Source organism: Anopheles coustani, chromosome 2 (assembly GCF_943734705.1).
Source record: "Anopheles coustani chromosome 2, idAnoCousDA_361_x.2, whole genome shotgun sequence".
In the NCBI taxonomy this organism is placed as follows: Eukaryota; Metazoa; Arthropoda; class Insecta; order Diptera; family Culicidae; genus Anopheles; species Anopheles coustani.
In genome coordinates, this window is record NC_071289.1 from 82184636 (window position 1) to 82210268 (window position 25633).

The window sequence follows — 25633 nt, forward strand, 5'->3', positions numbered from 1 at the left end:
CACGGTCGATCAAACGAAACACGTCAATCGAACCCAGTAGTCGAAATTTCGTAAAACATAATTCTTCTGCCCGACGCAGCTGTCTATAGACATTCGGTTCCTCGATTGGAAACTGTGGCGGGCGTCTATTACTCATCTTCTCCATTACCGCCCCCCAAACAGCGTGTCCGATTGTATCACACTTGACAGGAGGAGTAATTGTGTACCTACAATCAAGTAACAAAACAGCAAAAACAGAAAAATAAAACAACCGCGAACGAGAGCCGGTGAGTCGAAAGACGGAAGCGTGTGGTTTTTTTATTTTCGGGGCTCTCCGTTTCGAGGACGGCCGACTGCTTTTATCGGTGGGTTGCGAAAAATTTCTTCCATCGAAGAGGAAAAACAACAACAAAAAGTTGGCACTTGGGGTCTTTCTTGCCGCCAAACATACGGCCGATCCACTCATCGGGAGTCGGCGTGTTGTGGGAGTACCACTCTGTAAAGGTACACTTTCGGTTTGCGTAAAGATGATTTGTTTCCAGACCGAAATTCGACCGCGATATCGGTTTACCATTACGGCACAAATTAACGGCGATGTGTGGGAGGAAGAGTGAAAGAGAATTATATGCTTATGACCCGGGAAATGGTGATCATAAGGCCTCCCTCCCCGCGATAACGCCCACCAAAAATGCGCCCACGTATCTCGCCCGCCGCCTCGAAGTGTCCTCGTTTTGACCGGTCAATCATATCATGCAAGTGTGTTCGAGTTTGCTTAAGGTGTCTTCTTTTTTTTGCGTCCATTGATTAATTGTACAAGTGGTGGTGAGGAGAAGGGTTGGAGTGGAGGGGGTGGTTCACTTTCTTTTCCAGCGGCATCATCGGCTTTTCGTGCATTTCAATTCCGTGCGGTTATTATCTCCGTCGTACGCACCGTATCATATCGAAACACGATGAAGAAGTCGAACAATTTAAACGAAACATGTTTCTGGACCCCTCGAGGGGGTAGTTGATCGTGTTGTGCTTGTCCATTCGGATGGTGATGTTGGCCGGCGCGCTGGCTACGCCACTGCACTCCCAAGCACTGCACCTTGCATTTTGCGGCAAGAAGTATGCTGCGTATGCGCGAATGTGTTTGTTTAACTTTTTTGCCACGCCGGGTGTTTGTTTGCTGCATCCCCATTTTCTCCCCTGGGTGGGTGTCAAACACGGACGATGGTTTTGTTCTTCGCCTGCCTTTTAGTGCTCGTTGTTGTGCCACAAACAGCGCACGCGTTCGTCGCACATTTCCTCACTTTCTACGGTTTGCGGTCGTGTGAGACCCACTGACCACCACAGGAAACACGGTTACTACGGCCATACACACTACTTGCGGCGAGGGAAAATCCAGATCAGATTTCGCTACCATATGCGGACGGGCTGTGATCTGATCTAGTTTTTGATTGATGGATAAATTAGACATTACTTTGATTATCTGCTTTTGCTGCTGTGCGGTGTGTGTGTACACAGGCTAGTAGATGTAGGTTTGCTGCCAGCGAATCGATCTTTGGAAAAGCGTCTCAGCTCGTTTTTGTCATCCTCTCGCTGCAACATAAAAAACAATTTGAACTGAAATTAAATTGGCATTCGAATGACACATATCAAATCACTGTGATTGGCAGATTCAGTTGAAACGAATTTGGGTCGATTTTCGAATTTTTTAAAACGAAAAAATACTGTGTAGGTGAACAAAAGGGTGTCAACCAAAAAAACTTTAAGTGTTAAAAATATTTAATACAGATGCACCGTCGTACAACACGTTGGTCCAAGATGAAGAATGTTGTTCTTGTTCTTGATGTTGTTGCAACATCTCAGGATTCTACTGAGATTTGTTGTAATTTGTTGCATTTTTTACCATATTTAATACCTTCAGAGTACCACTACCTGCTACCAATAAACATAATTCGTACTAAACACTCTTTTTGTTTCTAAACGGGCTTAGAAACATGGTTTTCTTTTTGACAATTTCCGTATACGTTAAATTTGTGATACAAATATCAAAAAACTTCTTGGAAAAAACATTAACGATCAATTATTGTTTCGAAAAGAAGAGGTGTTGTTACCCGAGAGACTTTTCTCTGTCAATCCCTTCGTTCCCGTCAGTTGAAACTTATTACTGCGAGCAGCATCTACTTTTAAACATTTTTCATTTATTATATTAAATTTTATTTTTGCTTACCACTATATTAGTCACGAAACAATATGAAAGAACTATTAAAAATAAAACAAAAATGTTGAAGCAAAGCCTTGTTAGTACTAGAATAGAGTTTTGAAGTCATATCAATCTAGCAAATTAAACTATATAATTCGTTCAGCAAATGTAGATGAAGAAGTATTGTTATATAAAACAATCAAAATAACTGGTTACACACTAGCAAATTTGGCAATTGTTTCAACTTTTGTTTAAATTATAAATACTCGTAAAGCCTTCTTACTTCTCATTTAACGCGCCACAATACGACACCATAATTGCGGAGAACAAAAGAAGAAATGTAAATGTTTAATGGTTTTAATAAAACGCAAAAACCGTTTGATAAAGCTCGCTGAAAATTTAATAATTCAAACGTAGATTTAAAACCCACAAGGACAACTCAATGGCACATTCTGGTGTCGTCCAAACACCTCCCCAATGATGATTGATGGTACCGGGGTCGGTCCTTGGTGGGTTGTACATCCTTCGCCGTCGTTAGCTTATATTTTTCGTTGGAAGAGAATCAAAAATATTTCAATCTCCGGCGATGCGGTGTTTGTCCGTGTCCCGATGGATTTCTATGTAATCAAATCTGGGCCTTTCGTGCGGCTTGTGACGAGCACCTACGCCGTTCTGTGGAAGAACGATCCAACGAGATGATGGTGTCTTCTTCGTGTTCTTCGCGCCACCCTCCAGTACTCTTTGTGGTTTCCGTCGAAGGACACCAAATAAACCTTGCGCCGGTGCAGAGAGCGTTGACGTAAAAATTAACGAGTTTAAAATAATATCAAAAACAAAACTTTTCATTCAAAAAAGTAATATCCTCGTACACAACCCTCCGCCGTGCGCCTTTTGCCCAACCCTGCCAGCTTCAACCGGGGAAACGATCTCTTTACAAAGGAAAATGGACCAGAGGTTTATTTTTACACGTCTGTCACAAATTATTACAAGCATCGGCATCCTCCATAGCTGCGCCGCCACGCGATGCTTTGAAGCCTGGGCCGGCAATGATCCTTCTCAAAACTTTGGCCCCAGAGAGGTGTGTAGGCGTCGGTGCCAAATAAACTCTGTTTGCTGAGGGCCTTCCCGCTCCAAATTTATATTTTAGAATGCAAGCAAATGTTTTCCAAGTGCCACATTTTCCACGAACCCCCGGGTGCCTTTGCTTCTATTTCGGTAGCTTGGCATTTTTCTACCGGGTTTTTGACGGTTTTTGCAAACATGAATATCGAAAATCGGTTCGATCGGTGTAGGATAACACGCTTGAACATTACACAAAAAGCCGTCTGCCAGCAGCCGGGCCCTCCGACGGTTGCCAAGTGCTGTTTAATTAAAGGAGGATATTTATTTTCGAATGCGATGCGTTTGATTTTCCAAGCTAAACCCGAAAATTGAAACCATACCAAACAGTCCACCGAGTCAAATCAATTCCACTTGAGCTAAATAATAACACATTTGCAGACTGCTTTATCATTGCTTCCGTCCGGTCCTCCCTTAGGTTTATTTGTCTTTTCCGGCGAGTCAGCAGACAAGTTCAAAGTAGGGCACTCACACCATGGCTCATTATCAAAAAGCTAATGCGATGCCGCCGAGACTATCGTTCCGGAGTCTGCCCGGTTTTCAATTAGGCAATTTCTAATGGCTTTTGCGCGCACTTTTTGGTTCCCTTCGCCAGCGCTTCTTCCAAGACTGTGGCCCCTGTCCCAGGTATAAGGACGCCGTAATGCCGAAGTTTATGAATACGGCAATTAAGGGTTAGTTGTTTGCACTGCCACAGTGATAAAGTGCACATCTTTGATCACGACTGCAGCCCGGTCGGGTTCTGTTGGTTGCGAGCGCGTCGAGGAAGTATATTTTCATGATGTCATGTAACCTGACTAATGGTTTGTTTTTAAATATTTATTCTGCAACTCGTTTCAGCGCGGAAATGATTAGGTTATACGGACAGAATTAACGTTTTCGAAAAATACCTGCTCCTCCCAACCTGACGTCATTCGGCAAAGGGTCATTCAAAGGGTCGCCTGATGATTAATCAAGTTTCGTGGCAAAGCATCCTGATAAAATAAGTCGTCGACGCATTCGCGAAACCGTCGTGCCAAAGTCACGATCAAGGAACTCGCTTCCGACAGTCTCCCCGGATGAGCTGGCAAAACGTTTTCGGAGCAAAAAAAATGAAATCAAGCATGATTTCATCGAACTCACCAACTTAACTAGCATCCGCAATGAAAACGAGTAATCGATGCATCAACTAAAGCTCGCCATCCGTCCATACGGGCGACCGATGAGTCGATCCGCTTGTTAGGCTTCGTTACGTCACGGGGGAAGACGGCCGACGCGGGAAAAACCGGAATTTTCGGCAATTTCGTCCCAGCGTGCCCGGCGGGAGCAAGAGAAGCATAAATATGCGGAACAGCGGCGTCGCCCTCGCCATCCCGTTTATCTCCTCACGTGGCGACGGAGGGGGGTACGTCGTCGCGAATCAGCGAAATCAAAACAAAACAGGAAACCTAAACAAAACCATGCTCACTGCCGAGGCGGCATAGTGTATCGGCTCCACTAACAGACCTCGAACGTTGCTGTTTGTTGCTCTGCCGGTGGCGTCCGTTTGAAATAAATAACCTGTTCTCAACATGCTCCGGAGAGATGAGCGTTCAATGTTGGAGCATGTTGGAGCATGTTTCTTGGAAGCCAGATGCATGCGATCTCTCGAGACCTCTGGAACTCACTCTCAATTCGTTCGCCATACCATTACAGAGAGAATGAGTGAACAATGCATTGATCAACGAGAAACGTTATGTACTGGAAAAGTTCTGTTTAACTTATTATTTTCCGTTGGTGTAAAATGTTTGGTATGCATTTTTAAACTACTTATTTCATGTGTAAATCGCATGAAATCAAAACACTTTAAAAAACCGAACATGTCGTTACATTTTCTCATCTGGTTGCTAACTCATTTTGCTCCGTTCCCTTCATTTAAAATGAACAAATCAATGGGGGTTGTTTGCTTCATTATAATATATTCACAAATTTGTAATACTGTATTATTTTGTGCGTATTATAATTTATTATACACTATTTTCGAATGGCTCTTTATGTTATTTAAATATTTGAAAACCGTTCGTGGTGAATTGCACGGAATTGCCCCTGAATTGCTGCTTCACGTAGGTACACTATAACATGCCGTAGTCTACATTCAGGCGCAGTTCAGTCATATTTGAAATACAAATCAATCCCAGAAACTAATGCAGGTTTCTCTATGAAATGCACTTTGAACATGCATATTCGAGGTTGTTTTTTAGTCAATGATAAAAAGGATTCGATAAAAGTAGAATGATATTCAATCCTTATGGTATTTGAGGTAACCAATTACTTCAAAAGAATTGTGTTCTTTAGTGACCCTTTCGCGTCGTGCATTTTTTATCGAATTTATGTAACGGGTTGTCAATTTTATTAATGCCTTTGATTTTATTGATTCTTATATGATATGTAAAGTATAATAAAATCATAATCGAATGCTTAGCAAAACTTTGCTATATTTATTTTCGGATTTTAAATATACGTATCTTATTCGACCCGAAGTCGTTATTCTTTATAGTTATTTTTTATTTATCCCAATGATGTTCAAAAAATGTTCGATGTAACGATAGAAAATACGAACTTTTTGTTCTCTCGACTTTACTCCAGAATAGATCTATAGATAGATCAAAATAATAATGATATACCATTGAGAAACCCGTTATGTACTACAGAAATCCTGATAGGACAGGACGACCCTTGCTTTGCTATTAATCTTATTATACAAAATAATCAAACGTTTATACTAAATCATGGGTCTGTTAAAGGGAAGCGAAGATTAAAAATGAATTAACTTTTGACACGCGACCTGTTCGCGCAAACGACCCGTACCAAAAGGGAGGAAACTTTCCTTCCCCGAACAGTAACAAACGAACATGGGAATCTTGGTGCGCGAAGCTTTCTCCGGTGGCGTCTGTAATCGGCTGGAGCTTGGAGCAGCTAGCAAAAAAAGCTGGCAAGGGGGAGGTGTTCTTTGTTGGTTAGGTTGATTTGAATAAAACTTCCGCTTTCGGATCATTGCCTCTCAGGCGGCAGATAGTTTCTATGGTGCGCCAGAAATCCTCCCGGACGTGCCGGGCGTGGACCAGCAAAAGATCGCGTCTGCTGCACCGTTTGGTGTGGTAAAAAAATGGAAACACAAAATAAACTGCACAGTAAAATGGGTCAACGTAATTTAAACCTGCCGCGGGTGGGTACTATCTCCGCCTCCAACCGGACCGGCCACACACATTCTTGGTCGAGATTCATCAGACGTATGCTCGGGGCAAGTTCTACTAGTTCCTGCTTTTTCTTTTCCGTAATGAATCTGGTTGAGCTCGCTTCATTATCGTGCAATCGGCTTTCGCGCCCTGTTCTCGCTGTGCCATCCGGTTGCGCCTCCGGGGCAGGGCCGGCGTAACGAAGTTCTTCGTAGACGAGAATCATACCGACGAGAAAATGTAATAAAACAGAACTATACACACACACACACACACACACTCAGAAGAAAAAAAAACAATCTACACAGGATAATTACGATTTAATGGGCATGCAAAGTTTGTGCTTCCTTAGAACTTTTACCATAAAGCGTGATCGTATTGTTGATGGTGAAACGCCACATTCACCGGCGAGGATCCTAATGACCCGATTCTATGGGAAAGTGCTCCTAAAAATCTCATTCCTCTAGAATACATAATTAGTCGAAACATAGTCAAAACTTTAATCTTTTAATATAGATTTAAATCTGACGTCTCTTATTTGAGAAAAATCAAATTTAATTTGTTGGCATCTTTAGACCCTTTACTAACATGAGAATTTGACGTTTCATAGTTTTACAGTTATTGTATTGCTAGGTATTTTGTCAAATTTATTTTCAATTGTTGTACCTGAAACCATATTGTATTAATTCTTCCGAAAAGTGTGGGAAATATGATCATAACTTTTTTTACCCATCCCTTTGATAGTATGGCGCGGATTTCACGTCATTGATGTTACTCAGCATTATCATTTTCTCACCAGATTAACGTTTTCCCGGATATGCAAATCGCTACCTGACGCCTGGTTTTGTATCTATTTGAAACAGAGGTTTTAAGATTTACAGTTCCACTTCGGTGGAAGAGGCATAGAGTGACAAACCTTGTAACACCTTGTTTTTACATAACTCTTCGTTTCGTTTGTTCGAAAATTAGAAACTAAATTCTTCTTCTTTCTATCCATTTTACCTTAAACATCTTCACGTTCACATGGGGCGATGGTTGTTTTGGTGATCCATTTACAGCATCCAACGCCCACCGATTTTCGTTTGCTTTTTATAAACCAACTGTTGTGCCTCCATTGCGTTAGTAGTGTGGCCAATAATGTTGCGACGATCTCCATCGCAATCGCAGCACCCGTTCCTGCGTTTGGGTGAAATGTAAACTTTAACGCACCGCCATCCCCTTTGCCACGACGAGCCTGTCAGTCGCGGCTAATCGGGGTCTAAAGCCAAATCGAACCGCGAAATAGCTGTGCCAATGATGCAAAGAAGGCGCTACACCTAAAGACACCCATTTTGTGTGTGTGCTTCTTTGTACCAATTCATTTTGGTGTAATTCTTTTTTTTGTGGGTCTGCCGAAAAGTTTGTGCGCGAAAGAAAAGCGTTGGAAAACTTGGATTGCCCAAAAACCGTGCTCGCCGCCCTTCTTCTCGGTTTGTTTGTCGGTCGGTGGGTTTACAAACTCGGCCTCATCGATTGGTTCAATGAAAGTGTGAAATAATCGTACAGACGCACGCACGCACAGACGCACGCTTCAATAGTCATCTCCAGTTGCACTTGATGGACGGGTGCTTTCCATTTCTACCACCGATATTGCCTACCTTGGCCCCAAAAGAGCCAACATTATCAGCACGAACCTGCCATAATTTTCTTTTTCATCCCCTTTTTTTTGGTTATGGTAGGTAAACAATAAAACAACAATAACAAACAAACAAGGAGCGCTAGTTCCTTCGTCCGATACTCGTCCCACGTCAATAACAATTTCGTGCAACAAACCACCAACGTTGACCGAAGGGCCGATTGGATGATTGAAAAGAAAAACTGTTTTCTAAATTAAATTAAACTTTATCTTACCACCCTGGGGTGGTAAGTGGGGGGTTTTCCTTCCCATCAAACGTGTGTTGGTGGGAAATTTTCCCTCTCGAGAGGATTCGGATTGACCATTATGATATTTCAATTTCACCGACACGCAAACCCGTTCGCGCCCGGAAAAACTAAACGTAAACAAAGGAGTACAATAAACGGCGCCGTTGGTGGTTTGGATGGGGGTTTCCTCAGTTTTACTTTGCCGGTGTAGGTAGTGCTAAGGTAAATCCAACCGCTCGTAGCGAAATGGCTGGTAAAACGCAAACTACCAACCTCATCAGCCCTACTCAATTAAGTAAATGAAAAATATAAAAGTAAAGTCATCATACATGAACTCGACTGCTGACATCTATCCTAGCCTCTGGAAGAGGTTGCCCTTTGCCATTGGGAAGCATTAGTGCACAGTGTCGCCTGTGCATACCCTATCTCGATAGATAATTGAATTACTTTACATAGCGTCCATACATTGTGGGACGCCAGCAGGTCGACAAACGAACGCCCACGGTTGTAGGTTGAATCCGAGTCGCAACCTCGGCTGCGCTTATTCCCAGAGAAGAAAGACTAGTCCTCTACTGTGTGTGGAGCGTGCTCCAGCTGTGTGCCATTAAGAAGGTTCACCGTGGGAGCAGGCCCCCAACAACGGATGAAGGATGGGTGTCATAAAGCGATGCAATCTCTCGCAGCAGCTCCAATGCTGCCCTTCGCAACGATTTTGAGTGCAATTCAACGAATAAAAGTTAAATAAGTCTCACACAGCTGTCGCCAGCGCGCAAGAAAAAGAAAAGGTGCACATCAGGAGTACTTAGCAATTGCCATGGCGCTACTGACGGGGCCCTCGGCAGCACACACTAAAAGTTGAACAGTGAAAATAAGCCCAATAAAGTAATAAAACCTACACCTCGGGGTCGTGGGATTCGGGACGCACGTTAACGGTGTTGGTATCCTTCGGTGCACCAACGCTCTTAAAAATCAATATCGAACCCTCGTCCCACCCAAAAATATGCACCAACGCGGCCACCATCGATCCGGTTGGGTCATCTTTTAATGGGCAGATTATACAAATTTCAAAGACAACTCTCTCAAGAAATGGGAGAAAGTTTTCTTTCGCTTCTATCCCAGTGTTTTGTTGTTTTCCATTTCCGATTTGTCCGACGAAAGATTCAATCGATTGCCGGCTCGCGCCAGCAGGGGACCAAATTTGAAGCGAAACAACAACCACAGCTCCAAATATCTTATATCGAAGGGAGATCCAAAGTGGCCGAACGGAGTGGATAAAATAAAAATAAAAAATGAAACCACACCGGAAGAGTGTACGTTACGAAACTCGCAGGGCTCAACGTCGCGAGCGGTTGACAAATCCTACCCGAATGCCCGATGAAGATTATGCAACGCAGCGTGATGGAGTTTTTAAGTTTGCTTCGAGCACCAGATATCGCAAGAATGATGGGATTTCATTTTATTTGGCTTTTGCTGCTTTTCCTATTATTTTCCATTTCCGTTCCTAATTTGTTTGTTTATCGTACACCAGCATTATCTTATTCGCCTTTCTTAATGTACAGCTATGGTGATTGTGGTAATATTGTCATTTTTAACAGCGTTTGTTAGTTTCATTTTCATCTTTTCATTTTGTACTTTTTTGTTAACTTAATAATTTTTAATACGAATTTCTATCTTCGTTTTCCTACTCCCCATTAAGAGAACAATACTTTTTCTTCTATTGGAAAAAATGGAAAGGTTTTTTATTCATTGAGACGTGTTTATTTATTATTTTGGAACTATCTTGTCCCATTTGTAACATATCTTATCCGGTTTCTATCTTTCCGGATAGAAAGATATTTTAAAAACACAAGTTGTTAGAACCACATTAGGCTTTTACGTGGTTCATTTTGTATTATTCGTTGTTTCTGTGTCCAACAGTCCAGACTATTTTTTGGCGCTTCAACTATGTTTTTAAAAGACATCTCGTACATTTCTTGTACGCCGCTGTTATTGTACAATTCAAGACTAAAAACGGACCAAACAGGCAAAAAACATTGACAGTGATCGGTAAAAAGAGTAAAATTTGAAGAATCTGTTTATAACATAAATAGTTTAATAAACAGGCTAAATAATAAAAAACCAATAAAAGTATCAAATCGAAATGAACAATTATCATACAATTCCAGAATTTAAACATCTCCCAAAGCCTGTTGCATAAAATCAAGTCCTTCTTTTGACACGCAACTCTAGGCCAAGTGCAGCAAATCGTTCTTGCAATTGCACTTGCACTGCTGCCTCGGTGGAAAATCCTTTCGGTTGCGTTCTTTCGCTCACGTTGCATTTTTTCCAGTGCTAATTGATCCTCTCCGTCGACGATATCAACACACCATCGTTGTGCAAAGGTCTCCTAAACACGTAGTCAATAATCGTCGGAATCGCGGCGGCGGTAATACCAACGCCGACGGCTCCGCAAACACACTTTACTATTGGTTCACACGTATATGCTGCAAGGCCTGCCTCGCACCGACCGCCTCGAACGAACTAATCGAAGCGGAAAGACTTGCCGCACGAAACCCTCGCCCTTAATCGGGGACCGGGTGGGTGGATGGAGCCTCGCCTCGATGTCCACCGCTACGCAAGACCATTGGCGAGGAACCGCGCGGAACAATAGAATGCAACGGATTCGAGCACCATGTGTGTGTATGTGTAGGTGTCGTGTTGGACGCCAAGATGTACGGTTACGATCGCGTAGAATGGCTCAAATAGCCCTCAACGCCTACACAAACAAACCAATTGGGACTGAAACAAGATATGGCGGAAGATGAGAAGAAAATATGTGCCCCGTGGGCGCTGATGGACAGATGTCTGTCTGTTGTTTTTTTTTCGTCAATCGTATACGAAAGCCATGCGAGTAACATTTAATGCAGGATTATCATTCTCATGTTTTACCTAAACAAACAAAGCTTTGGGATTTAAAAATCTTTTCGTTCGTAAGCTATGCAGCACTAACATCGAAATAGCCGTTTGTAATCTGAAAGATCTGTCATGCATTAACACTTGCATTAGTTATATTTATGAGAAATATTAGGTCTTACATAATTTGATTCAGTTTTTGTTGAAGTTTAAAAGTTTCAAAAATTTATATCTGAAACTTTTAAGGTATTTATAATTTATTGTTCTTTCTGCAAATAATCATTTTAAACCATATTTTTTAAACATTGTACTACATGTTACCATTTTATCTTTCCAAAAATGCTTTTCTAAACTTTTTTATCTTTACCCATCTTTTTGTACTATTTTTTCTTTTCATAGGAGAGTAAACATGTTTAATCTTTCTATGTATTTTTTTTCATATACATAATAATAAATCGTGTGACTTTGGTAACTTCTTGAAGTAATGCATTTTTAATTTCCAGTGAAGCATAAGTACAATACATAGATAAATGATTGCTATGCAAAATGAATCAATTTTTAATGTTTGTTTTTCAATCTGACACAGAAAAGGATTATTAAATGGAGAGAGAAATCCTACATGTCTAAGCAAGAAAATCGAATGTCTTTCCTTATGACTGTCTTTATCTGATACCATATCAAAGTGTTGTTATCCAGTGTTGTCACAGATTGCATTTTGAGCTTGACCTTATTTTTATCGATTATTAAAAGCTACAACTTTCGCATCGATAAAGAACTGTGTGAGGAAATAATCGCGCTAATTTGTGGTGCAGCAATTAAATTCAATTCAGCTGGAATTTTAATTCATTCGCCAACGATTTTCCTGCAGGTGCGGAATAATTCAGTGGGACAAATTAGAATCAAAATGAGCGATCAACGCTTCAAAGTAACGCTTTAAAACATCCGCACCTCCTCACCCGACAACGGGGCCGCCCCTGTCCCAACATAAACATCTTAAAATTATGATAAATCCACCCCGAAGCCGGAAGCTTTGCGGAAACGTTACAAAGTATATGCTCCCAAAGAGGTGGCAAGCGATGGTGTGGAGAGAGAGGGGGGCAAAATAATAAACGCATCCAAACCTGACCCACTTGCCGCTGGGAAATGGGTTTCGCTGTTTTCATTTCCCTTTTCAAGTTTACTTTTGCCCCGCGTTGTGCCGTTCTTTGACGCACGGTGAATGTTGGGTGGCGTGCGGCTGTCCTATGGCTCGTCAACGATCACCCACCACGATCACTGCCACCCCGCGCCACTTTGACATGATTGTGTTCGGGTGACGACGTCCCTCGACGTCTTTCGCGATGCGAAACTTTCTGCTTCATGCTTTCGATGATCTTGGAAAGGCTGTTAGTGGTTTTTGACCGACTGATCGCCAAACAGAACGTAAACGCATACTTCCCACCTTGAAAATGTATGTGATCGTAAACTCTCTCTCCCCCCCCCCCCCCCCCCCTCCCGGGCCAAGGAAGAGATTTTTCAAATTTTCCCAATACTTGCGATCTCCTCGCAAAAGCTACACAAGTGCGAAGAGTTCTGCGAAGGCTTTTCTCCTAGACCTCCTTGCATCTTACGCACCCTCGGTCCGTTTCACTTGCTGACGCTGCTGACATGCATTCTCAGCTTACAACCCCACAAAGTGCATCGGGAACGCCCAAACTCCCGAATGTGTGAGAGAGAAAACATGGAGAGAGAAAAGCACGACGATGCTTTCGTTCGCGCACTTCCTTCTGAATTGCGCGAGTCTTCTCGCGTTTCTGGCATTTCTGAATCACACGGGGGGGAAAAGCCAGCTGTGCTGTCCCTCCCCCCCTACGCCACCCACCACCCATGCGAGGGTGCAGGAGCAAGTGCCGAGCGTGCCGAGTTGGGCGTTCGAGGCGCGGCGGCCTTCAGTCTTCGCTCGAAACCGGACGGTGCAACATATCGGCCAAACTCCGCCGCTCGGTGGCAGCTTTCGGGCGCGGTGCGTGCGTGCAAAAGGAGTTTCGTGGCGTGCGTTCGATGAGGTGGAACCGAAAGGCTTGTTGCCATCATCCATCATCACCATCATCATCCCCTTGGGGTGGTGGAGAAGTCGATCGGGTGGTACATGTGTATGGCACACGCTGCTTCGGTCACCAAAGTGATCATACGCCGAAAGTGGTTCAAGGTTTTGGAAATTCATCGACCCTGAGTTCACCCGGCCGTGGTGTAGGTTTTCCTTGAGATTCTCACAGAAAATTCCCGTGTGCCGTGCGGACTGAAGTGATCTTGCAATTTCTCTCGCTGTGTGTCGAAGAATAGGAAGGGAGGGAAACTCTACACACACACACACACACAGCCTTCCCGGTGCGAAAAAGGTCACCCTCTCCGAGGGGAGGTCCTCCAGTTAACCCACGACAAAAGAACAAGTGCATCGAGTGTGTTGCATTGGAGGCAGATTTTTCGGTACATAGTTGTGTTTCGTGCAGTGACAGGTTCATGTTGTGCCAGTTCGGGCTTCAGTTGCTCCCAGTACCCAGTGTGTGCGTGTGTATTTAAGTGTTTTTTTTTTTGTAGTTAATTTTACGTCCACATTGTCCACCAGAATCTACCCATTCCCGTACGTCTTGGAGAGAGAAAAAAAAACGGGGGGAAAAATACAGTAATACCCAGCAACAACCGGTAGTTGAGACCTTGGCAAAACGCCGCCCGAAACCGGCTTGTTGGCTCTTTTTTTGTTTTTCTTCGGTTTCTTCTTAAGCAAGAGCTTGCACGATGGAGAAAAAAGAAAGTCACGAAAGCGCGCGGCCTTGCCAAAACCGCCACATAATTAAAGTAAACTCAACGTTAACTGTTCATTATTTAAAAAAAAGGGTACGATAATGTCTGAGATCTCCTCCTTTTTTCCCTCCGAGGAAGTTTGCTCTTTCTTTAGCACAGCTCTGCTTTAGTTTCCGTGCCAAACTGCAATGAACAATAGAAGAGAGGGGGCTCGGTTGGTTGGTTGTTTGTGCAAAGCGGAGGATGTGAACAATTAATTGATGTGTATTGCCTTTTTAAATGGGAAGCTGATCGCTTTCGGGTTTGTTAGTGCAAAGATGAGTTTGGATTTTGTTTAGTCTTCTATTTTTATATCTTAGCAAGTTTCACTGCAACTTTTGATTTCGCCGTGCATTTGTTTTTTAATTGTATGAACTATGTTGGGCAGCTTGAAAAAAAAATGAAAGTGGTAAAAGTTTTGCCAATTGTTTGTAATTTTAACACAGATGCGAAACACTAATCTCTAAAACAAACAAAAGGCAAGGAACTTTTCGGTAAATAGTTGCTAAGCCTTTGGTTTAATTTGAAGTAAATGTTATCCACATCCTGGCTATAATTTTTACAAAGTCTACACTGACTTTCTCGTTCTTGTTTCGGTGCCAAATTTGATAGCCATCACTTAAGCTCTCCGGCATCACGACAGCGCAACAAGTAAAGCCCAAATCATTACTGACCAAAAAAAAGTGCATCACGAGGAGAAGAAAATGCAACAACAACAAGAGTTAAAATAAAAATTGGAACAGTTCTCATCGATCCATCCCCCGCCGATTCGAACCCATAACCTCCCTTTCCTGCGGAACGGGTTTAAAATTAGTCTGCCACCGCCTTTTCGACCATTGATGGGGAGTGAAGTATAACTTTGGCAGACATTACAGCAGTTTTTGTGGTTCTTTTTTATTTTGATTCTTTTACGAGCCCCATCGGGTACCGCATATTGGCTGGCGCAAGGCCCGAAACTGGCCTTTTCTCGGCCTTGCCGTTTCCCAGGGAATCTTTAAAATCCGCCCCGACCAACCCGAACCTTTCCGCACTGGTCGACCGGAGCTTTTTTAATAGTTTTCTATCTTAGTACATTTTAATTACAATGGCGCGGCTTCTCAAAAAAAAAAAAAAGAGGATGATGATGGGCCGTAATTGAAACTTTCTTATTGCCACGCAAACACACAAATTAACCACAAAGAAAACCACTTCATTCCGGGGGGAGGGGGGGGGGGTTTCTTGTCGCATCACAAACTTCAAACGCCAACTTTACGATTCGTTCCGCATGTTACGAAAGGCGCTTTTATTTCGGCAGTTCGAAACTGCATCATCGGTGGGACAATGGCCACCGAAAACCCGACGACCTCAAGAAGCATAAACCATTGGGGGTTTGCCGCGTTCATTCCATATGAATGCCGCGCTGCAGCAGAATGTCGTAAATAGCGGTAGTCGAGGTAAATTATTTACATTGCCATAAGTTTTACACCTGAATGGCTTGGAGGCTATATATCATTTTTTATTACTCAGTGAGGAGTACTGTTTTCTTAGGAGTAGCAGTTCTCACATAGTGTTGAAATGAAAGAAGTCCATGTAGTAGAGAATAGCTATCAAGCTTTAAAGCAATTACAGTATGTCCCATAAAAAAATACGAAAATAGCTTAGATTCAAATATTTTTTTGTTTCATACAACATGATAAAAAAAATTGTGCTTTTAATCAGGGAATCGTGAGGAGCCTTTAATGAATATTTCACTAAATCATTACTAAATAGGTCTACCATTTTTCTCGATCACCTTCTCCAGACGGAAACAGAATCGACAGCATACCTTCTCAATGTAAGAATGAGCTTTCGAGATCCATGCCTTGGCAATTGAAGCTGTCAGGGATCCATTAATGGGGCTAGAACGTCACGGTGCTCCGTCCTATTGGAAAATGACGTGTTTTTGTGCTCCAAAGTTGGTTTTTATCCATGGCAGAACGTGTCCCATATTAACCTCAAAATGTAAACCTGTCTGTAAGTGTGTTAGATACGGATTCAATGATGAAAATTTTTTCATCAGAGAATATGATAATGGTATTCTTTTATTTTAATGTTGACTCTAAACGTTTCGAGAACACTCCAGCCGTAGTTGTTTGATTCGGTCTGTTACAAGGTGACGCTCTAATCTGACTCTGGACGAACATTTCAAGTAATGCTTGATCAACCAATGAATGGTAGATTTCGGCTTCCTAAGCCAATTTCCAGTGCGATAAGCTACGTCCTGTAGTAATGCCATCCGGTTAGATCCAGGCGAGGAATCAGGGGCCAATAGACGTCGGGGGTTTTGGCCGGTAAAAATCCGGCACTAACCGTGGACCTTTGACAGGCGGGGTCCGATTGTCTATCGAAGAGCGATAAGCTACTATTTTGCCGCACTTATCATCTCATTGAACTGATGACCTTCGGCGTGCGAGTAGACCGTGGATAGCCACTTCCTGGCTTCCGAGGATGTGGCCCATCAAGGAGTGATCATTGGATACAGTAAACGATAGGCAGGTGACATCCCGCAATCTTTAAAATTTATTTTACGTGCTTTTGGGCGAGCAGTAAACTAGATACAATCTCCTTTGCGAACATTTTTCCCAACTTTATTCCTCGAGAATCACTCTTTTGTTTACATCATCTCAGAGTATACTACCAGATGATTACGCACACATATGACCACTTTAAAAATGACGTTTAAAGCTATTCAAAAATAAGCATTGAATATTTTCGCATTTTTTATGTGACATACTGTATTTAAGTTGTATAATTTATTGAAAACGCTTGATCTACTTTGGATCGAACCTATGTGTTTCTGGGGAACCTTTCCTCCATTGGGTTATTTTTAAAAGCTTACCTCACGTTTATTAGTAATACATACATTAACAATAATATGTGTGGAAAATAAATTCCCGTTTTATTGCATGTTTCATCGCCATTGTCCATCAACTGTGGCAAATGGACAACACTCAAAAGCAATGCCGCTCGATGACGCAACCAAGCGACTTGTGCACGGATCCGAGATGAATGAATCGATCAGCGGGAACCAGTTTCTGCCTAGCCCGTTGTGGGCATTCCGGCAAATAATGTCTTCCAGCAATTGGATGCGAAACGATCGCCGCAAGACTGCTGGTCGCCCACAATCGCTGAAGTCGCCGGAAAGGCCATCGAAGTTCACGTTCGACAACTTGCTCTCGTGTTTCTTCGCTGATGTCGCACACACCATGGCAAATGAGGCTCTCTCCGCACGTCGATGGTCGAATGTTAATTCTGCCAATCCGACCCAAGAAATGTATGGTTCGAGATCTGAGGAAGGTGCACTACCGGCAGAAAGTGTCCTTCGGATGTCATTGAAAAATGCACGTTAGTGCCGCGTGGGAGACATCACTTTTTGCATTAGAACAGGAAACACAAACGGTTGATGCCACGCTTCGAAAACGCGGAAACATCTTACGGCCGTTCCTTTGATTTGCGAAGGCCAACTTTCGACGCCTACAAAGAGGCTCAAACGCATTCATGGGCGAAGGAGCTACTCGGGGGAGCGTAGGAAACGTTTACATTATTCCGATCGGTGAACTGTGTGGTTTCGTGGTCGTATGCAAAGTACACGGCGTTAGGTGACGTGCTGCAGTGGAAGCCGAAACAATGCTAGAGAAATTCGCCACAATGCGGAAGAGATGGGTGTTTGTGTGTTGGCGCGGAAAAGTCGCTTTCCAATTATTACTTCTGCATCACGCCGGACATCATCATCATCATCATCAGCAGCAACAGTATCGGTCGACCGATGCTTGAATGTACGCCTCAGTACACACACCTGTCGGCGACACAAACAACCACTGACGACATCATTCGGGATGGGAAAGATTGTTGGCTGCTGTAACATTTTTCACGCACCGCCGACTTTGATCCCGATATGCATACGGGCGGAAGACGGCCCGGCCGGAGCTGATGCATGACGTACCCCGGCGTCTGACGGGCATTCCCGGGAAACTGCCCGGGAAAATGGCAGGAAAGAATCCGATTTCCCACCAGTTTCTCCCCGGTCGAAGTAGCGAAACCGAAACGAAGTAATTGAGCCTGTTGTTGCGCTGGTCGCAATTGCAGATTTGTCACCACGGACATTAGTACTTCCCCTACTTGTTGTTGCTATAGAGTTGCTTAGTAACCGGGACAGTGGGTTGTATAATTCTGCTTTGCCACCTTCGATGCCGGTGCTTTATGGAAACGACTCCAATGGAAACTTATTCAACGACTGACGGGGCTTAAAGTTCTTATCTCACCTCGGTGAGACACATTCAATAAATAAAGGAATCGCATACTTCCTTTAAATATTGGAAAATATTGGAAAAGCCATATTTATTTTCTTGTAATATGGCACTTAGTTTTTAATTGGTTTAGAGCAGGGGTCGGCAAAGTCTGGCCCGCGGGCCAAATCCAGCACGCAAACTGATTTTATCACCTCTCAATTTTCATCGGATTTGTTCATGGTTTGTGTCAGGTTCATGGTTGTTTTCTTCCCAAAAATGAAGAAAACTTCCCAAAATTGTCAAACGAGGTGTTCTTGTTATATGTTGAAAGAGCAAAACCAAAATTCAACGAAAATAAGTATCAAAATGCTGAAAAAAGTTTAATCACAATATTTGAAATATTTTATCTTTTACCTGTGGAACTTTACTTTTCAGAATTTTGATACTCCATTCAGAAGAGTACTACTTTGACAATATTAGATCATAGTTTCGATTTGTTTCTAATCATCTGGTACTTTTTAAGAAAGGTATGCCGACCTCTGGTTTAGAGTCATTCATGGCCGAGTGATAGCGTGAGGACAAACAAAGCTAGAAATCACTACACTCTTTAATTTGTGCAATGTTAAAAAAGAAATTAAAATTTTTAATATTCCTAAAACATCAATTCAGATAAAAAATATACATGATGATCGATTAAAAGGCCGGTCATTAAGATAAAACTACTGCAAATGTGGTTTCGGTCACTGTTTATGTAACTAAATATTATTTTTCCGTCACAGTCACACACTTTCCACCAGTGCTTATTAATTTTATTTGACTAATTGATGTGTCATTTTTTCCCATTTTTTCCTAAGCGATGCAAATAAAATACTTTCTTGTACATGTGCATAAACATGTAACAGAAGCTATAATAATAATAGAAATGAATCCTACTGTTTAATTTGAAGAGCACCACAATGAGTGTATGTGATACAGATAAATAATAACATCAGTTATTAAAAACGTTTGCTAGGAATATTTAAATGCATTACTTTCAAACTCCTATTTCAAACTTTCCTTAATTAAACGCTTCCCAAATATTTCGTAATGTGTACAAAATTTACTAATGTTTTTCCTAATTAAATTACTCTCCTTCATTGTCACTAAACGGATCTAACACTTCCAAATGACTTTGGCTATCGAAACGGTTTGCGCGGGTGCGCATCATAATTTTCCTTTTCAGCGCCAACCCCTCCGAAGGGGGGATGGCGTGGGAGGAAAATATTCGGTAACAATCGGCCGGGGGGGCGACTGCAGCGGCGGCAGTTAGTTGCATGTGAGGGGTTGGGGCCCCGCGTGGCCTATGTGGAACTAATGATGATGATTATGATGATGATCTAACGAACGAAACGTACCGCCCAAAAAAAAAAAAGAAAAAAGAAAACCCTCCAGATCCGCCTCGAATGGCGTGATTAGAAAAGGGTTTGTTGTTTTGCGTTTTTTGTTTTTTTTGTTATTCTTCATGACGTGTTTTATTTTGGACTTTTCGCTGAAAAATCCATTGAAAAAAAGGGTTCAAAACCATGCAACTGTACCACCCTACTATCGCTGGGAGCGTTTGGCTCGAAAGGGCATCCATCACGCGATCGCTAAAGATGGGTCTAGGGAAAAATGAAAAGCCCTTCATCAGATAACGATCCGGCAAGAGCCAACCGGAGTGGCTGCAAACCACCAATACCAGTGTCGCAAATTCGCTAATCCCAGTTGAGAGAAGAAAAAACTTTCCACAGAAAAGTGCATCCGGGTGCATCGTCGAGCGAACCGCGGGGCAGCGAGAAAGGAGGATGGATCTAGGGTCTTGTGAAACTGTGAAAAATCGCCCCCAGTCTCTCAGCCGGTCGTCACGGGAATGTGGAATCGATTGGTGTTTATTTTGGTGTCTCTCTCTCTCTCTCTCTCTCTCTCTCTTCGTCGGGTCCTGTTTTTGTTGCACCTTCGGCGTTCGTTTGTGTCAAGTGGGCGGAAGGTGAACGATTATGAGTGGTGTGTGAAAATGTGATTAGTGCCACCGGGAGGAACATTTCCACTACACCCCATGGGGAAAAAAAAAGCTACAAACTAGAGCGACAATTCGAAGAGAAAAGTAAAGAAGCGAACTGGCCTCGTTATGCACAGAAATTGTTAATTATGCCGCATTGTCGCCGAAGCGAATTGGAAACAAGCCCCGAGCGAGTGTTTTTCCCTTCGGAGGAAAACGTAGCTCTTTCTTGGTTCCTGTGGCCAATGGCGACTTCCGGCGATCGATGATCGAGAAGCGCCCGTGCAATCGCAAACCACAAGTGCAAGTGCAGGTGGTAAAAAATTGGTGCATCGGATCACCGCGCACTGCTGAACGGATTTTGTCAAAGACAATTCACGTGGTATGACGAAAGGAACGGGACGGGAAAAGTTAATCCACCGCTAAAGTGAACGCGTTTGTTGTCACCCCCTTCGTTTTCCCACCTCGTTCGAGGAAAACTCCCGCTCAAGACCGTGGTTGAGCCCGAGAGGGAAAGTGATCACACACGCACACGAAAAAAGAGGGAAAAACACCTCAACTATGTGGCCATAAACGGACGCGCACCGTGTTTATGTTTATTTATAACATTGTTTATTTCCCCCACATTGTTGGTCGATTATCGCCAACGAGCAGCCGAAACGAAAAGAAAAAAGTGTCGCGCGTCCAGCGGAAAAACTTATGGTGATCAGTGACGAAGTCAATAAACAGAAAACAACAGTTGTCAACAAGCCAGCCCCCCTCTCCGCCTCGCGGAACACGGCGCGCTTTGCGAAGCCGTTAGCAGCAATGCGTCAACTTCCAAATGTTTGCTCCCGTCCGCCAAACGTGTCAACAAACTTTTGCATACGTAATAAAATCGTGCAACCGGAACCGTCGGCCCCATTCAGAAGAAACTCAACCACCTCGGGGCGGGCCTCGCTCCCTCCCACCGGCGGGGAAGGAAATTGTCCATTGACTTTGTCGCGCTGCTGTTTGTCAATCTTTTAAATGTGCCAATGCTCGAAAGCAAACCTTAAAATACACAACAACAAAAAAAGAGAAGGAAAACACGAATAATTAACAACACTAACGACACTCGGTGTTGATGTAAAACTATCGACGGAAAGAACAACACCGAAACCGTGGCAGCGTCGTGCGAAAGTGCGAATGAAGTTTACACCGTCCCCTGTGGGCGAACCGTTCGCCTTCAAGATGAAGAAAATGGACGCCACGAACGCTAAGTATCTGCTCGACTATCTCTACTACACCAGAGATGACGAGCAGTTTCGTTTTTACAAGAAGGTAAGCGCGGTTTCCCTCAAGGAATAGGGAGGCCAAGAATGATGTGCGATAGTGTATTGTGTGGGGGGGGGGGGGGGGGGGGGAATGCGGAAAACAGGTTTGTTTTCCCAGTTGATTGCGAATCTTTCGAGCGTTTCGTCCGCGCCCAACACGTAATTCAAACCACCCGGCCAGGCGGAGGGAGAGCTGAATTTATTGGTTACGAGATAAAGAGAAATAATGTAATGCAAAACCGAATAAAAATTACCATTTAAAAATAATTTTATGATTAATTAGAACACAGAATGCACCACAATTTATCAGAGATAAATAATATTACATTATAGGATGTAATAATAGGACGATGAAGGATGAAAAACCGATCAAAACCAATTCCTGCACTATAATAAATATTTTTCTGCATTAATTTGAGGACTACGAAAGGTCAGATGAAAGATAATCTTGAGCTCGGAATAAAGCACCTTTTTTTGCGAAGGATATTCGGTACGCTTCGTGGGGCAACCATTCGAGCAAAACCGATTGCAAATGTTTCCCGCATCCATTCCCGATGCGCACCAGAGAACACTTCTACCGTTCAACACTCACTTGCGCACAATAACATTAATCTACATTTTCTGTTACTGTTTGTTTGCAACTGCATCGAATTGGGTACAAAGTATAATTAAATGGAAGTACTTTTGGAAATAGATTTCGCTTAGCGCGTGTTTGACGGGTAACTTAGAACTTGCGTATTTTTATCATAAAAATGGGGAGAAATTTCCATAAGAATGTACGTTCTTTGGAGATCAGTGCCAATCTCAGCAACATTGAGACATACCTTCAGCCCACCCTTCTTTTCCGATCGTTCAGACGGTTCATACAAACAGGGGTTCGTGTTCTGTCAACTAATTGAACTCTTTCCCTCTATCACACTCTCTGTCTCTCCGTTTCGCAGTCAAGATCATCCATATTCCGCGGTGTGATACTGTGCCTCTGCCTGAACCTCACCTTCGCCAACGTGGTCCGGTTCCCGCGGGAGCTGCAGCAGTACGGGTCGGCCTTCCTCGTGCCGTACGTTATCCTGCTCCTCCTCGTCGGCCTCCCGGTGGTGCTGCTCGAGATCTCGCTGGGGCAGTTTCTCGGCCAGGGCTCGGCGCACATGTGGCGCGCTGCCCCCTTTCTCAAGGGTAAGTTTTTGTGTTTTCCGTTTGTTGGTGGTTGTACCAGACGTACTGATTGATCCGCTAACGACAGGTGGAAAATTATCTTTGTATATTCTTTGCCAATTTACGAGTTATCATTATTCCCAATTAAAAGAGATTTAAGTTATGAGTTAATAATTTTCAAAGCATTTTCAAGCCAAATCAGTATAATACATGAAAAATATTGGCCTTACAATATTCTGTTCCAATATTCTGTTTTAAATACTATATTTGTGCAACAATAAATTTTTAATAATACGTTACCTTCACATTGAATAAAATGCATCTTTAAGACATTCAATATTTATGTAGCACAAAAATTCAATGTTTGTCTTCTTGTCAAAAAATTTTGTTTTTTTTTATATGTTTTACAAATGAAAATTTGTTAGCGTACTTTAGAAATACGTCTTTATGAACTGAAATATTACCTTTAAAATGAATTAACTTTTAAACATTTTTTAAATAGGCTAACAGAACTGAAGGGAAGATTTTAAACACGATTTTCATACAACATGCATAAACAGCCTTAGAGTTTGTTGACCGTGGACATTAGTGTTAAATATTCGTAATTTTTCATAAGGTCAATAATTCATCAAACCAAACGATACTGAGGTTTAATTAGGAACCCAGAACGGGAATATCTTTACAAAACAAAATTTATCACAGAAAAGCTGTCAAGTCAAATGCATAAAAATTTGTCATAAAATAAATTTGATTAGAGAAAAGGCAAAGTTTTAAAAACACATGCATTTCTAAAACAATGAAAACCATAAAAATGTATTTCAAACAGTGTAAACTCAAAGTTTCAACTTTAAAACACTTTTAACTAATTTGGTATTTAAGTGTTAGCCTTAAAAATGCTGTTTCGTTTCGAGTCTACATCCTATTTACTCTTTATTAAATTAATCTAACTCCTTTTCACGACGTGTCCCTTCGCAGGTGCTAGTCTAGTAGGACGTATTGCTTCGTGGCTGGCGGCAATATGGACATCGATGCAATCCGTGATTGCACTGCTCTACATCGGAATGCTCGCATTCAAATCTGTGCCATTGCGGGAGTGCTCCAAAACGGTTACGATCAACCCGCAAGCCATCTATGTGAGTGGTTCTGATCCTTCCCCTCCCCCCCACCCCCCGCCATTTTCCTTCGTTTTGTTCGTGGCTAATGCTTTTCTCCTCCCCGTTTTCAGAATGGATATGACGTACAGCAAAGCACTGGACAGGAGTGTTTGAAGTAAGTGTGGTTCTTTCCAACAACCAACCCCCTGTTTTCGCCTCTGTCCCATGCATCACAATTAGTATGCCGTCCGTGGCTCGTTCCACCCCAGGCAGCGGTGATGACGACGACGACGACACGGCTTGTGACACACTTTTACATCAATAGGTCTTCGATTGCTAATGCCCATTTCTCTTCTTTCCACCTGTTTTTTTTCCACCGCTTGGACCGCTTTCACCATGCAGATTAACATTCCTACGTCCCGTGTGGAGGAGTTCCCTGTACTTTGGCTTGCTGGCGCTCAGCTTGATACTGCTGTGGGTCATCTCTATGGTCTGGTAAGTAGCCCTCGCCTGTCTCCTCCCCCGCGGTTCCCCCCTTTATGTGTCATCGCATCGCATCTCTTCTTCTTCCGAGCAGCACACACAGTGGCAAGATCAATCGCCGTTCGATCTACCTGTTCGGGTTCGTGGCGCTGTCGCTGCTCATCTTCGAGACCGGCTGGGAGGTGACGAAGGCCATCAACGAGCAGTACCTCCCGGAGCTCTGGCCCTTCCATCCGGAATCGTTCGCCGACAGCACGGTCTGGTTTAACGCACTGGTGCAGGTGATCTACTCGCTCAACATCGGTTTCGGGGCCGTGCCGGTTCTCACCGGGAAATTCCTCTACAAAGGTGATGCCATCAAGTAAGTAAATTCGGTCGAAATAAAGATCTTTTATCTCATTGACATGAAAAAGCAGTCGATCTACGTTCATTTTACAACAATAGAGTTAAAGAGTTAAAGAATGTTGTGTGTAAAGCATAAGTAAAATGACCCAATTACATGGACTTATATGGACTAAAAGTTGGAAAACATATCCAACTTTTGGTATTTGCACAACCGATGTTTTCGTTCTGTTTTACTCATCGCCAGTGCCTAAACATTTGAAATTGTCAAAATATGCTTCAGTTTTATAGAGCTTTTTTCCAATTACTTTTTAAAATTCCTTCAAAAAGTTTTCAACACTTTCATGTTTTGTTCGTGTTGCGTAAAGTTTTTTTAAAATAAAATTTATACTAAGTCTTCTTCTTCTTCTTTTTGGCGTAACGACCACTTGGTCATGCCTACCCGTTAAGGGCTTACGAGACTTGTTTCCCTGTTGTACGTGGATAGTCAGTCCTCTCGTACAGGGGAGGGTCCGGTCTCGGTTGGGATTCGAACCCACCCCGTCGAGGTGGTGAGCCCCGGCGCTCATGGGCCGATACTAAGTACACTTAGTATATACTACACTTAGATTATACTAAGTACACTTAGTGAAAAGAAAACCACGTACAAAAAGTTTTCAAGACTGTAAGAAATGGAAATCTAGAAATTTTTACAAACAAAATGGCAGTAAACTAGCTTTCGAAGCAATAATTTTGGGAATTTAATTTAAACGTTGTTGAATTCAATTTTTAAATGCATAATATGTAGCATATTTGCAACCAACATTGATTTATTTTATGACAAATGAAATCAACTCGTTGTACGATGTTCATAAATATCAATTAACAAGTAAAGCGATGAACTTTCAAATTTCTCTACCTGGTTTATCA

General features: G+C 42.6%; 1 protein-coding gene across 3 annotated transcripts in view; it reads left to right on the plus strand.

Moving 5' to 3' along the window:
* Positions 1-25633, plus strand: part of LOC131263113 (sodium-dependent nutrient amino acid transporter 1) — a 59577-nt gene that overhangs the window by 31282 nt on the left and 2662 nt on the right. For all 3 annotated transcript variants that reach the window (XM_058265267.1, XM_058265269.1, XM_058265268.1), the window contains 5 exons: positions 22595-22826; positions 23781-23938; positions 24031-24074; positions 24302-24394; positions 24477-24743. In XM_058265267.1, coding sequence (XP_058121250.1) covers positions 22595-22826; positions 23781-23938; positions 24031-24074; positions 24302-24394; positions 24477-24743 — 794 coding nt within the window. The remainder of the gene's footprint in view (positions 1-22594; positions 22827-23780; positions 23939-24030; positions 24075-24301; positions 24395-24476; positions 24744-25633) is intronic.